The following is a 15,149-nucleotide window of genomic DNA, read 5'->3' on the forward strand; positions in this document are numbered from 1 at the left end:
TTTGGCTTGGGCATGGGACAATCGAAATACTTCTGGCCTGCCTGCCGGAAGTGAAGCATGGTCAAGCCAGGTGGGGGTTCCTAAGACTTACATCAAATAGGGTGACCCCCCAAGAGGCTGCTGTTTGGGGGAGTGCCTTCGGCCCTGGCCCTGCCTGGTCAGGCAAACATGGCCACTCACCCCAGATCCCTTTAACAGGATACCTCAGTGTTTGGAGGAGCAGGCAGAGACTACAACCTCCCCTCCATCCAAGACAAAGGATTGCCCCAATGCCCAACCAGTTGTGACAATTGCTATGAGGTAGGCAAAACCACCGGGTCAGAGCCAATTAGCCTGGTGGGCAAATTCCTATCCGGCCCCATAAAGGACGGCAACCACCGTAGTCGCAGCAAAGTCCTTGGCCATCAGCTTAAACCAAGGGTAGGCAGGTGGGGAAACCCAATGAAGGGACGTACAGGTGCGAGCTGCTTAAATGGGCAAGGGGGTGGAACCGAGGAAAGCCTTCCTGCCCTGTTTGCTCCGCCCCCTGGCACAGCCCAAGTCCCAGCCTGCATCCCCATTCACCAAAGCAGGGTGCAGGCTAGGATCCAGTTCCTGATAGGTGGTGGGGGCATAAGTTCATCAGGAAGGGCATGGCAGTTCCAGTTCCCCCATCAGGGCTATAGTGGAGCCTCCGCCGTCCTGCCACAACGCCACACCAAGAGGGCTGAATGGACTTGATGGACACTTGGCCTGACCCTTTGAAGCTGCTATTTCTCTTTCCGTTCTGCTTGTGCAGAACATAAAAGCAGAACAACACTAACCACAGTCTTGCCCATCAAACATGCAACATAGAAGCCTTCCTACTGTCACTTTCCGAAGCTCTGCTTCATTTAGCCAGAGCTTATTCTGACAACTGGATTCCAACACACTGTAGTGCCCCTCTTCCCTCCGTGAGCTTCCTGGGAGACTTTGGCTACCCTCCAGGTTCCTTGAGCGGGGAAGACAACAGCACCATGAGCCTCTGGAGGAATTGGATGCTCCTCACCTGGGTGCTGCTTCCAGGTAAGGAACAGAGAAAGATGGTAGTGAGGGCACAAGTTTTCCCATGTGTACATAATGTCCCATGTTCCTCAAGAGCTACCCCACTGCTTACTGATTTGCTCAGTCTATGAGGACTTAAGAGCAGACTTGTTCCAATATTTAAATGTCTCAGTTGAGTGATGGATTTGGTACCTTATTAACTTTTTATTAGGGTCGACGCTTGCACAGATGTGAACAGCACTCACTTCCCCAATGGGCCCCTGACCCTAAAGTGTGCTACAGTATTAGTGCTTTGTTTCCCAACCCAAGATTGTTGCTGTATATGTCCTTGGTTGGTCAGTGGCCATTTCTTTTCTTTTTTTAAAATAATTTTTATTCATTTTTAAACATATTAATTGTCATACATACCACAAAAGTTCACATCTTATACAATCTTTTTGGACTTTCTTCTGCATTTCTTAAATTCATATTGCCTTTAATTATCTTAACTAATGTCTCCCTTTTTATCCAATTATGCAATAATTCAAATTATTCACCTAACAAAACTTCTTGCAAACCTACAAATGTAATCTGGTCATCACAATTACTTTTCAAATAGTCCGTAAATTTACACCAATCTTCTGTGAATCTCTGATCCCGCTGGTTTCAAATTCTTCCTGTTAGTTTGTCTAATTCTGCATAGTCCATCAATTTCATCCTCCAGTCTTCTTTCGTCGGTAATAATTCTTGCTTCCATTTTTGTGCCAATAATATTCTTGCTGCCGTCATTGTGTATAAAAACAGCTTACAGCCCTTTCTGTTTATATCATCTCCTACAATGCCCAGCAAAAATGCTTAATAAATGTATATTTCAACATTTTTTCATCTCATTACATATCATTTCCCAGAAGTTTTCCCCCTTTTTACATTCCCACCACTTATGATAAAATGTTTCTTCTTTTTCTTTACATTTCCAACATTTGTTGCTTACCTTATACATTTTAGCCAATTTAACAGGTGTAATATACCATCTATACATCATTTTCATCACATTTTCTTTTAAAGCATTGCATGCAGTAAATTTTAAACCTTCCTTCCATAATTTTCCCCAATCGTTGGTCAGTGGCCATTTCATATGGCTGTGGTTTGCCATCATGTTATCAGTTTGGAGAGTCACTCCCTCCCCGCATCCCTCCCAGATCTGATCCTGCTTCAACAGGGGCTCCTGGGAGTTAGAATTCAGCGGCAGGGTCTTTGAAGTTGACAAAGCGGCTCTTGATGCTGGGAATGTGGTCTGTATGGATGCAGTAACCTATGAATTAACAAGCGACATGGGGATGTGTAATTTTATATTTTTCCATGATACGAGAGGCATACTAGTTGGAGAGCTAATACCTCACTCCAGGTATATTCTGCTTTTCAGGTTGCATGTCTGATCTGACTGGTCCTGAAGCACTGAGTGGATTTTTGGGCAGGTCACTCTCTGTGAGATGCAAATATGATCCTGGGTTTAGAAAACATGCAAAATATTGGTGCAAAGGAAGTCTACGGAGCAGTTGTGAAATAGTTGTTAAAACGACAGGATCTGAAGACGAAAGGATGGCTGACAGACTTTTTATCAAGGATAATCAAACTTGTTTGGAATTCACAGTCAGACTGGAGAACCTCACACAGCAAGATGCTGGGATTTACTGGTGTGGAATAGAAAGAACTGGCTGTGATCCTGGATTCTGTGTAAATATTACTGTTCTCCCAGGTGAGTCCCTGTTGGGTTGAAATAAACGACAGACGAATGACAAGTGTCATATGGGAGGCATCTCCCGAGCATGTCCCTTTTATTGAATATTACAGCATTGCCACATATGTGCTTGTTGCTGATTGGTTAACACAAACACAATGCAAGGGTTGCATATAGGCATTAATCACCAGTAGATTAAAGGTTGGGAAAGGGAACACAGAACTAGACAGGCATGAAAACCTCCTTATTAAACTATTACTAGTGATTGATAACCTCCTTGTTAAATTATTACTAGTGATTGATATAGCAAGACTTAAAAGAACATAACTATCACATTCCGTAGATGTGGTCAACCATGCATTAAGAACAGGTCAGGGTACAATGTTTTCATGAACTCAATGTGAACTCAATGTGAACTGAACATTCTAGTTATGTGCAGAAGCAAAACTTCCCATCAAGTCCCATTTGCAAGTTCTACAGGAAACTCAAATGAGGGAATAAATGTGACCTTATGAACATTAACCCCAAAGGTGCTTAATGCTGGGTAAGTGTACACAGATAAGGAGAGTTCCTTCTTATATTATATATAATATAAGGGACCCCTGACTGTTAGGTCCAGTCGCAGACAACTCTGGGGTTGCAGCGCTCATCTCGCTTTACTGGCCAAGGGAGCTGGCGTTTGTCCACAGGCAGCTTCTGGGTCATGTGGCCAGCATGACTAAGCTACTTTTGGCGAACCAGAGCAGTGCACGGAAACGCCGTTTACCTTCCCGCAGGAGTGGTACCTATTTAGCTGCTTGCACTTTGATGTGCTTTCAAACTGCAAGGTGGGCAAGACCTGGGACCAAGCAACAGGAGGTCACCCCGTCTCGGGGATTCGAACTGCCGACCTTCTGATCAGCAAGCCCTAGGATCAATGGTTTAACCCACAGCACCACCCGCGTCCCTTTTAAATATATATATAGGAAGTGAATACAGTATTGTGATAATTTTTCTCTTTCGAAAAGGATATTATATTGCCCATTAAGCAGGTAAATAATGGTAAATGAAACAAGGCTTGTTTTATGTTGCTACATTATGCTGGTGTAAAATTCGCATTAGGGAAATCTATTCTTGCAGAATTGTCTCCTGTTACAGATTATATTGCCAGGAAGTTCAAAATCCCAATGGACATAATAAAATAATGGGTGGCTTCCAACAGGGTATGCAAACAGCAGCAGAATAGAATATCACACATTAAAAGCACCCTGATATAGGTCTGCCTTCAGATGTTTACGGAAGATCATATACCGTATTTTTCGCCCTATAGGATGCACCGGCCCATAGGACGCACCTAGTTTTTTTGGGGGGGAACTAAAGGGAAAAAAATTATTCCCCCCACCAGCCGCGGGAACTCCCGCAGGGCTCCCCAGGCTGCGGATATCTGCTGGAAGTGCGGGACACTCTGCTTCAGCGCACCCCGCACTCCGGGCAGCAGGCTGCTATGCACAGCCTAGGGAGCCCTGTGGGAACTCCCGCAGGGCTCCCTAGGCTGTGGATATCTGCCCAGAGCGCGGGGCGCTCTGCTTGAGCGTGCCCCGCGCCCCGTGCAGCAGGCTGCTATCCACAGCCTAGGGAGCGCTGCAGGAACTCCCGCGGGCTCCCCAGGCTTGCTGATAGCTTCCTGAATACTGGAGAGCAAGAGGGGTCGGTGCGCACTCACCCCTCTCGCTCTCCAAGCTTCAGCGAAAGCCCGCATTCGCCCCATAGGATGCACACAGATTTCCCCTTCATTTTTGGAGGGGAAAAAGTGCGTCCTATAGGGCGAAAAATACGGTACTTTTTTATCTCTTTGACAACTCACTGGAGGGTGTTCCACAGGGTGGGTGCCACTACTGAGAAGGCCCTCTGCCTGGTTACCTGTAAGTTAATGTCTCACAATGAGGAAACCCCCAGAAGGCCCTTGGATCTAGACCTCAGTGTCTGGGCTGAACAATGGGGGAGGAGACACTCCTTCAGGTATACAGGACCAAAGTTGTTAAGGGATCTAAATATTAACACCAACACTTTGAATTGTGCTCAGAAACATACTGGGAGCCAATGTAGGTCTTTCAGGATAGGTGTTATACAGTATAGGCCTAGGACCCTCGTACCTACAGGACCGCCTCTCCTGGTATGCCCCACGGAGGGCCTCAAGGTCCATAAATAACAACACCCTTGTGGTCCCAGGCCCTAAGGAAGTTAGATTGGCTTCAACCAGAGCCAGGGCCTTTTCAACTCTGGCTCCGGCCTGGTGGAACGCTCTGCCTCATGAGACCAGGGCCCTGCAGGATCTGATTTCTTTCCGCAGGGCCTGTAAGACAGAGTTGTTCCGCCTGGCCTTTGGCTTGGAGCCAGTTTGATTCCCTCCCTCCCTCCCTCTCTTTCTTTTTTCTTTTCCTTCTCCTCCTGCGATGAGGCTACATTTTAATATTTTAATGTTCCATTATTTTAATGTTGTTTTTTATTTTTGTTTTTAAGTTGTAATCATTCATCTTGTTTTTATTATTGCTTGTAAGCCGCTCTGAGCCCGGCCTTGGCTGGGGAAGGCGGGGTATAAATAAAAAATTATTATTATTATTATTATTATTATTATAGTCCCAGCAGCTGCTTCCGCTTTAAACCAACACTTTGAATTGTGCTCAGAAACTTACTGGGAGCCATTGTAGGTCTTGTTGCACAACAAAGTCAAAACAAAGAGTCAAAATTCACAGAAAAACGAAAAACTTTACTCAGGCAAAAAGACTTCTTTACAAACATTGTATAAACAATAATGGAAGAAAGCGAAATAAAAAGTAAAGAGCACACTGAGCCCATGTATTTATGCTTCCTGGCTCCGTGTTACTTCCTGTAATTGAAACAATATTTGTATAAAGAATGAGTCAGCTAGAAGAATGAATCTGAACTTTTCAGCTTTTTCCAGCACTTTACTGCTTCTTTTCTCAAAGGCCTTTGTCACATGACAGGTCTTTCAGGGTAGATGTTATACAGTGCTATACAGTATAGTCCCAGCGGCCGCTCCCAGTCATCAGTTTAGCAGCCACATTCTGGATTAATTGTAGCTTCTGAGCCATCTTGAGCACATTGCAGTAGCCCAAGCAGGTGAATACCAAAGCATGCACCACTCTTGCAAGACAGTCTGCAGGCAGGTAGGGTCTCAGTCAGCCTGGCTTGCTTTTATGAGCCAGAATAGGCAAGGGTCGAGGAGACAGGTAGTCAGTTTCACTCGTCCAGGCACACTGTCTACCTCCTCGGAGGAAATCAGGTTGAAATTGATCTTATACAACTTGACTAGACAGAGCACTGAAACTCTCCCACCCCAGCCCTGCTACCACAGTGGTGCCTACCTCTTTCTGAATCTGGGTGATTTTATCTGCAAAAAGCTTTGCAAAATCGTTGCAGGACATTTTGGAGTCCTTCTTGGACCTCAGTGGCAAAGGTGGTTCTGTTAGACTACAAACCACCTAAGAGTCTCCTGGAACCGCTTTCTGCAGATGCCATAGAGACAGTGAAAAGGGTCTTCTTTGCAATCGCTATTGCGATTTGGTAGGCTCTGCAATGAGCTCTAACCTATGTTCAGTCCAATTTAGGACATGTTCCCCCCCCCCCCACCGGTGCCCTAGTCCTCTCAGAGATCATTTCATCACCTTCAGCCTTGGGGAAAACCACACGGTCATCCCAGCTCCATGCAATCGGAGAGGGCACTTCAGAGTTAACAGTCTATAACCCTGGTTAACTAGACATTCCAGTGGGCCACCAGAGTATCAGCTGAGAGGCCATCAGCATGGGATAATAATATATCCCCTACCCAGTGCTTTTTTTCTGGGGGGACGCAGGGGTACACATACTCCTAAACATTTTGTGAATCTTTGTACAGTACTTTTGCCCATTTAGCTACTGTATTTATTTCCCCCAATTTGAACTATAAAATGGTGATTTTCTTGAGTCAAAATGAGAGTACCCCTAAACATTTTTAAAGGGGAAAAAAGCACTGCCCCTACCACTCTTTTGAAGCCATTTGGATCCGTTAAGTGGCAGAGGCAGACCATTCAAATTGGTCTCACCTCCCTGCAGATGGGAAGGGTTGCGGAGAAGTCTAGTTGCACCAGGAACTGATCTGACCATGGCTCTTGTTTTGTTTCACTGGAACTATCCCTTATTTGCCAGTCCCTCTTCACATTTTCTGAAGTTCTTGGTCTCTTCAGTGTCTCTTCCGCAACTGCTGCTGAAACTGTTCATTTCTTCATCTTTGTTCAACTTCCTCCTCAGATTCAGAAGAAACAACAGCAATTGGCAGTCAGTCAGAACCTGATCTCTTTATAATAACTACCACACAAGAACAACTAACCAACCAATCAGGCTTCAGCCCTAGTCCAACAGAGTAAGTACTGAGATTCCCTTTGTGTAAACATGTGATGTCACTGATATTTTGGCTCAGCAACCTCTAAAAGGTTTTCATGCTGCCACCTCCTGGTGGCTAGCAAGGCCTGTTTTCCTATATTCCTTGTTTGTAATTCATTTTTTAAATAAAGTTTTCAATTATACAGTTTCCACAAATAAACATCTACCTATAAAATACATCAACTTCCCTCCTTCTCCTTCATGGGTCTTTTAAGTTTCCCATTCTTACTGCCTATTCTATTCTATTCTATTCTATTCTATTCTATTCTATTCTATTCTATTCTATTCCAACCAACCAATTTCTCCTCCTTTTCATATTACCTCCATCAAAACCAGACTGTTGAATTGACATTAATCCTGCTAGCGTTTTCACTTTCTTACAATTATATGCAAATACTCCACAAAAATTTTCCATTCCTCTTTATAAACTTGATCTCCTTGTTCTTTCACCTTGCTGGTTAGGCCTGCTAACTCTGCATATTCCATCATTTTTAGCTGCCATTCCTCCTAGTTTTCCTGTACAGTGGTACCTCAGGTTAAGAACTTAATTTGTTCTGGAGGCCTGTTCTTAACCTGAAACTGTTCTTAACCTGAGGTACCACTTTAGCTAATGGGGCCTCCCGCTGCCGCCCCACCACTGCTGCCCAATTTCTGTTCTCATCCTGAAGCAAAGTTCTTAACATGAGTTACTATTTGTGGGTTAGCGGAATCTGTAACCTGAAGCGTATGTAACCCGAGGTACCACTGTATTCCTGAAGTCAGTGTCCCTGGGGGGAGGAGGCACTGCCGCTACAAGCAAGCAGGGAGGCGGGTGCAACACCCAGATGCCACCCTTGAGTGCCATTAGAGTCGATTCCCTCAGAAAGGCTAATGGGAGCACCGGCTGTGGTGTGTTAATCCACAAAGCTTCTATATTAGAGAATAGTGGGAAATAGTCCTGTTTTCTTCTATCAGCAATTATATATCTGCTGAGAGTGGCTGGGGCAACCCAGTCAAATGGGTGGTGTATTATTATGATTATGATTCTGTTTCATTTATACAGATACCTGATTTCTGTGCTTTTCGCCTTGAAAACCCTTATCCTCCTGGGTCTGGTCATTGCAATTATCTGGATGCATAGAAGATACAATCAGAAGAGACCTTCAGCTGCCATGTGGCAAGAAAATGCTGCGCAGTAATCCCATAGTGACCAATGTAACTGTTAAGCTTCTTTACATAATATATTGTGCTTCTTTACATAATATATTGTTTTAGGTAATGCTGTTATAACTCCAGTATTCAAACTATTTGTGTCTTAATAGGCTTGATCTTCCCTAAAAAAGAGCAATAAAAGGTGTGCCCCAGGTTATTTAGATGCTTTCTTTTTAAGTGTGTTTTAAAAGATGTGGCCAATCTACTAGATTTGCAATCTCAAACATTTATCTAACTTGGACAACCCATCTGCAGCAAATTACAATGGGAGCTAGTTTTCATGGGCAAGTGCCACTTTTTGTAATGTTTATTGGAAACTGGGGAGGGGGGGGATGTTTTCTGGCAAATTACCTGTGACCAATACAACAAATAACAATTCATTGACCTCTACAAATTGATGCAAAGCAAGACCCTCTGCACCTAACCCTTTAAAACACATTCACAAGTTTCAGATCAGCACCGAGTCCCTGAAGGATGTTGCAATCTCCATGGGAATTTGGTCTTGATTTGTTTATTTTGAACCCAACATTTATCATCGTTTGCAGGGAAGGCAAATGTCAACAAAGTTCCTTTTTAAAAAACACACAAAAGAGTTGGATTTCATACTCATGAACATCATATTGCCATCTCTTGGCCAACCAATTTTCTTTTCAGTGTCTCTTTCCTTCAAATGGAACAATAACAAAGCTGCAAACTGACACCAGTACTTCAATACACTACATTTTTCTTCTGAGCTTTATTTCCAAATACTCACAGTTCTCAGTCACAAGGAATAATGTCCCTATGAGGTTAAAAAATATATCATGTACACGTTGCACTCAAGATGGCTCTGAACCTTTTACAGGGTTATACTATTCCCTGAAACAATGCAAAAGACCTTTAGGTCCCGCAGCGATTTGGCGCTGTGGGTTAAACCACAGAGCCTAGGACTTGCTGATCGGAAGGTCAACGGTTCGAATCCCCGCGATGGGGTGAGCTCCCGTTGCTTGGTCCCAGCTCCTGCCCACCTAGCAGTTCGAAAGCACCTCAAAGTGCAAGTAGATAAATAGGGACCACTCTCGGGCGGGAAGGTAAACGGCTTTTCCGTGTGCTGCGCTGGTTCGCCAGCAGCGGCTTAGTCATGCTGGACACATGACCCAGAAGCTGTCTGCGGAGAAGCGCCGGCTCCCAGCCTCTTGAGCGAGATGAGTGCGCAACCCCAGAGTCGGTCACGACTGGACCTGATGGTCAGGGGTCCCTTTACCTTTACCTTTTTATGGCAACAATAAATATATCTAAACATAACACTGCTAATAGAGCAGGGTCAAAAACCAGTGCGGGCTCCTATAAATCCAAACCACATGGCTCCATAACCTGAACAATGGATTGGTACATGTTTCCTTGTCTCTGGGCCTCAGAGAAGTAAACTCCCTACTCTTAGCCCTTCCTCACCGGCACATTAACTGCACTGAGGGACTTCTGGCCTCCTCCTCCAGACTTAAGGTTTTTATTTTTATTTTATGCAAAACATTTTATTTAACTCAAGAAAGGACAAGTGTAGTAAGTGGGACTATACACACACACACACACACACACACACACACCCCGACCATTCCTCCTAGACACTGGCAGGACTTGGCCAGGAAGGGGGAGAAATCGCTAGTTGTTGCAAATCACAAGCCAAACGGTAAAGATGCCACCATCTCCTTTCCTGGACCACCCTCGAATGGGGTTCAAGGAGGGGAACCCCCCTTCGATATTTACCAGGTTTGCCCAGTCCCGAGTCACTTTACTGTGACGCAGACAGAAATTCAACAGGTAGGTGTCCAAATGGTAAGCTCTAGTTTAGCTTCCCCAAGCAAAGGCACAGGGTACAAAAGACAAAAAGTCCTTTTCCAAGGTTATTGAAAAAGCTCCTCAAAAAATTGCACATTTCTTAGAAGGTTACAAACAAAAATTAAAAACATTGTAAAGTATGACTAGCTAAAACCATACTCACACAGCAACAATAGTTCAAAACACAGCAGAGTTAACACAGCAGAGTTCTTTCACTGGTCAAACGCCCCCAGGTGACGTACCAGGGCAAGATGTTCTGCCCTTTGCATCTGAATTCCCAAATCCTTTATCCTTGAAAACCCACGTGGAGGACAGGTTAGGGACCAATCATTTCTTCAGGTTAATTACCAATTTACCAATGGCTGTACCAATGGCTGTATACCCGCCCACCTGTGGGGAAGGGAGGGCAGATACTCCTGACTGTCAGGAGACCAGCACAGCTGAACTTTGTTTAGACTCAGAGACCTTAAGATCAAAAGAGGTTCCCAGGCCTCTCTTACCTGTACCAGGCTCCTAAGTTGTAAATGACTTGATAGCCTCCTGTGCCTTTTTACAACCCAATCCACGCTCAGGCCCCCAGCTGTGCCAGGGTCTGCAAATCAGATAACATCTCATCCTGCCTAGAGTCAAGATGTACCAGTAATTGACTCACACTTCTAGATACAGAGAGTTTTACTTTTAAAGAGACCAAACACCCATTCCCCATAAGGCCACAATCTTATCTCTCCCACAATGCCTCACTCCTGCGTGAACCAGCGTTTGACATACCAAGATTTCCCAACTTCACTACAACAAGAGGATCTAATGAAGTTTTCTTTAAGAGCGGACACACCACTGCTTCCTTCAGCTCCCCTAGGAATGTCTCCGTGCCAAGGGACAAATTGATAATTTCAACCAGGGGGATCCATGCAATGTCTGGGTACGCTCTAATCAGCCAAGACAGGCATGGGTCAAGGGGGCAAGTGGTGGGCCTGGCAGCTCAGAGGAATCTATCCACATCAGCAGGGTGTATCCGATCGAAATGGTCCAACACTGGAGCCGAAGACAGTGTTCAAACGGAATGTTTACCTTTATCTTTGTAGCTCTGTAAAGAAGAGGACTTGGGCAGGCCAGCTTTCAAGCAGGGTTCCTGTCACTGCCCCACAGCCTCAAGGCATGGATGGGCAGGCCTGAGGATACTTCTTGCAAGTAGATCACAGTTTTATGCCCTGAAAATGCCCCCAAGGCACTGCATTCGGGGGTATGAACTATGGAACACTAATCCTCCATTTCCAGTTTCTCAATGACTTGACCTCCTCATGGCCATGAGTTTCCACAGAATGACAAAGCACTATGTGAGGAGAAATTTCATCTTATTGCTCAAGAGCTCATCACCATCAATTACCTCAGTTCCTGTGCGAAATACGTCTGCCATTTTGGAAAGTGCAAACAGCTCACCCGCAACAGTTGACACTATTCATCAATTATTTTTAGCCCCCTTCTTAGATATAGAAGAAGAATTAGCAATAACTGAACAACCAGACCTTGCTCCCTCTATAAATATGACTGGCAAAGCACAACTGAGCATTCTGACGCCCTGTTTGTAACTACACGAGCACCTTGCTGTGTGCTGACAGTCAGAGTAATTTCCAACTATACCATTTTCACAATGTAACGGGAATGTAGAAAATTGATGTCTCTGATAGTGCTTGAAAACTCATCGTTTCTATTTTGGAGAAGTTGAGCTCCTAGTCCTTATGGCTGAGGCAAAACTGCAAGTGGGGAAACCCAGCCAGATGGTCAGGTATTATTATTATTATTATTATTATTATTATTATTATTATTATTATTATTTCTTCCAGTTGCTGAGAAAAGAGGGTGCTTAGTGGGGCTTTTGTTGGCCAATATCCTGCATATTCTAGCATTTTCTATAGTGCTCATCTCCACATCTCTCCCTACATAGGTCATTCACATTGAGCCTTTTCCACACACGCTTTGTCAACTAAGCTGCAGTTTGCAGTATCTTTTTCATGGTCTGCCATTCTTCGTTAACGGGATAATAAATTTTGTGCTGCTCAATACCGTCAAGTCTGGCCTCCCTTCAGTTATATATTAAGTTCATTGGTGGTCCCAGAAGTGATTTCTCTCTCACAAACATCTGAAACGCATCCTACATATTTTTGACCTGGGTGCTTTATCGTTGCTTTAAAACTGCAGCCCAGCTGCCACATAATCTTTGCGTATGCAGAACTTTTTCATTAGCGAATGGTGGGAAATAGCTTTGTTTTCTTCTATTTTCTCTTCTGTTGCTGTGCTGCAGATATCTTATTTATAGGTACTTCCTGCTTCCGACCAGCTTGAAAACGCCCTTCTTCCTGTTTCTGCTTTTTGCAATTATCTGGATGCATAGGAGACACAACCGGAAGAGAGCTTCAGCTCCCACACTTCCTGCCGCACAACTCACTTGTAACCACACCGTCTCTTTGTGCATCACAGGGAATTAAACCATATGATGGTGGGGGAACGGGGAGCAGAAAGCTCTCTAATGAGGTGACACCACCATGAGAGAACTTCAGCTACTGCATCAAACTGTCCACTGTGAGGACAGGATGTTGGACCTGACTAGCTCAGTCGGTTAGAGTGCAGCGCTGATAACGCCACGGTTGCAAGTTCAATCCCCGTATGGAACAGCTGCATATTCCTGCATTGCAGGGAGTTGGACTAGATGATCCTCAGGATCCCTTCCAACTCTACAATTCTAAGACCAGATGGGCCACTGGCCTTCTGATTCAGTAGGGCTGTTTTCATGTTCTTATGGGAAAATACTGTGCATCTTGTCTTGCTTATCACAGCCCAGTTGTAACTACACTAGGTCATAGTATTGGTTAAAGTAATTCCGGTCCACTGAAATGCATTTACATTATTCTCCTCAGCTAGCATGTGTGTTTCTTAATATAAAGGGGGGAGGGAATACACTAACCACAGCTGCTTGCATACTAAGGATTGCAGAACAGAATCTGTCCTTTCCCCCCTATTTCTGAAGAAGGCTGAGCACTTCTGCTTTCAGGGGTGGGGGTTAAGTTATCGCCAGTGAGCTTTGAAGATTCTCTTTCCTGCCAGAAACTTGTGAGAGTATCTTGAGGCCTCTGGGAGAGATTGGCTACCCTTTACCTCCCTCCAACTTCAGCAGAGAAGAGAAGCAGAATCATGAGACCGTTGAGGATGTTGTCTCTCCTGGGCTGGGTGCTAATTTCAGGTAAAGAAAAGAAAAATGCTACGTCAAGGCCACAGATCTTGAACCATAAGGAGGAAGTCTGCCAAAATGCATGGGATGTCACTACTGAAAGTCCAGAGACAGAAGACTCGAGAGACAAATGGTGGAAAGCGAAAGGTAAACATGCTATTTCTGTTGCAAACATGCTATTTCTGTTGCAAACTGGCATAGCAATCTTTTGCATGTGCATATACCCAAATAACTACTTTGGAATCTTGCTGTGTATATGACATGATGCCCTGATTTGTGGTTGGCTGCTGGCACAAGTTGCTGAATTGGTTGGCATGCCCATTTTCAAAAATTCCTTGTTTTTCCCGGTGAATTAGAAAAACTGTTTGGTGCCATGCTTAGAGGCAAAGAAGCTCACCTCAGAATACAGTTGCGCATTACAAGACAAATGTTTCCAAACTTCAAAGCCAACATTACACTATGACAATTCTGAAATTTCCACAAGGTGGGAAAATATACTGGTAAATATCCGTAGTCGCAAAGTGTGTGTGTGTGTATCACACACACACACACAGTAAAGAGACTATCCAATAATACAATAATGCCCAAGACTAGCACCTCTGTACTAAATGATGCTGCCTGAACAACCTTTTCATTTTAATGCAGATACTTTGGTACCCTCTTACTAATATCCACAAGCTGGTTGCCCAAAGGCGCTTGGTGCAAAGGCCACTCACAGGAAAAGCAGGGCCAGAGCCTCTCACAGGGGCTATGGGAAGAACAATTTTGTGAATGCTTGTTGCAGAGACGTGGAAATACTTGTCTTGTAATGAATGGCCTGGCTTTACTGCAGTGCTGCACACCTGTCAAGGACTGGCCTGAGGAGGAATGGTGGAGACCGCCCCCCCCCCTCCTCCTGCACTTCCCAGAGAAGAGGGAGACAGTATAGATTTAGAACAGTGGTTTGCAGAAGGTTACAGTTCAGAGGCTGCAGAGGGGAGAAGCTGGGAAATATTGGGAGAGGAGCAGGAGGGGGAGGAAGCACCACCTGGGGAGAGACAGCTGACAGACTCAAGTGTCTTAGGAAAGCATGCCAGACCCCCCCTCACCCAGGTCCAGGCGGGCACTGCGAGTAGGAGAACAAAGCTCAGAGGCAGAAAGCACAGATCAGCTGATGACGTATAATAGGAGAGACGGAGGGGGTGGGACTTTACTCAGAGCAACGCCATTATCCAAGAGGCAGCATTATGCATATCTCTGTCTGTGAATATTGAATAAATTACCTTGGTAAGAAATTCTTGTTTTCCCCATTTCTGGCTGTCAGCCGTGAAGGAGGGGGATTGGATTCCCTGTAGCCTGACAACACCAGCAACATGGTGTCAACCTAATTGACTCCAATGAATGATTCTCTTTCTTTCCCCCAGAGACATGGCGACTGACCGGTCCAGTTGAAGTACATGGATATGAAGGGAAATCTCTCTCTTTGTGCTGCCATTATCAACAAACCTTTGAAGATAACACTAAGAGTTGGTGCAAAATGAAAGAAGGCATATTTTTGTCTTCATGCAAAAGTTTAATAACATCAGATAGAAAGGTGTACATGGGCAGAGTCTCCCTCAGAGAGAATAAGAAAGAGCACTACTTTCAAGTGACCATGGACAATTTGAATCTGGATGATTCCGGTGTTTATTACTGTGTTATAGAACGTCTCTTGCCCAATATCAGACACAGGGTGAACGTGACAGTTTCTCCAGGTAAATGCTTCTCCTCCTCTCCTTGTTT

At 44.6% G+C, this 15,149-nt stretch overlaps 1 protein-coding gene across 5 annotated transcripts in view; it reads left to right on the forward strand.

Moving 5' to 3' along the window:
* Window positions 1-15,149, forward strand: part of CD300LF (CD300 molecule like family member f) — a 122,008-nt gene that overhangs the window by 87,396 nt on the left and 19,463 nt on the right. For 2 of the 5 annotated variants that reach the window (XM_083598265.1, XM_083598267.1), the window contains exons 1-2: window positions 10,721-13,535; window positions 14,792-15,121. In XM_083598265.1, coding sequence (XP_083454391.1) covers window positions 13,352-13,535; window positions 14,792-15,121 — 514 coding nt within the window. In that variant the 5' untranslated portion in view covers window positions 10,721-13,351. Of the gene's footprint in view, window positions 1-480; window positions 1,045-2,425; window positions 2,759-10,720; window positions 13,536-14,791; window positions 15,122-15,149 lie in introns of those variants that run through there. The other 3 variants (XM_083598266.1, XM_083598263.1, XM_083598262.1) reach the window with 3 other exon arrangements.

The sequence above is a fragment of the Podarcis filfolensis genome, assembly GCF_964270895.1.
Source record: "Podarcis filfolensis genome assembly, chromosome: 2".
NCBI lineage: Eukaryota > Metazoa > Chordata > Lepidosauria > Squamata > Lacertidae > Podarcis > Podarcis filfolensis.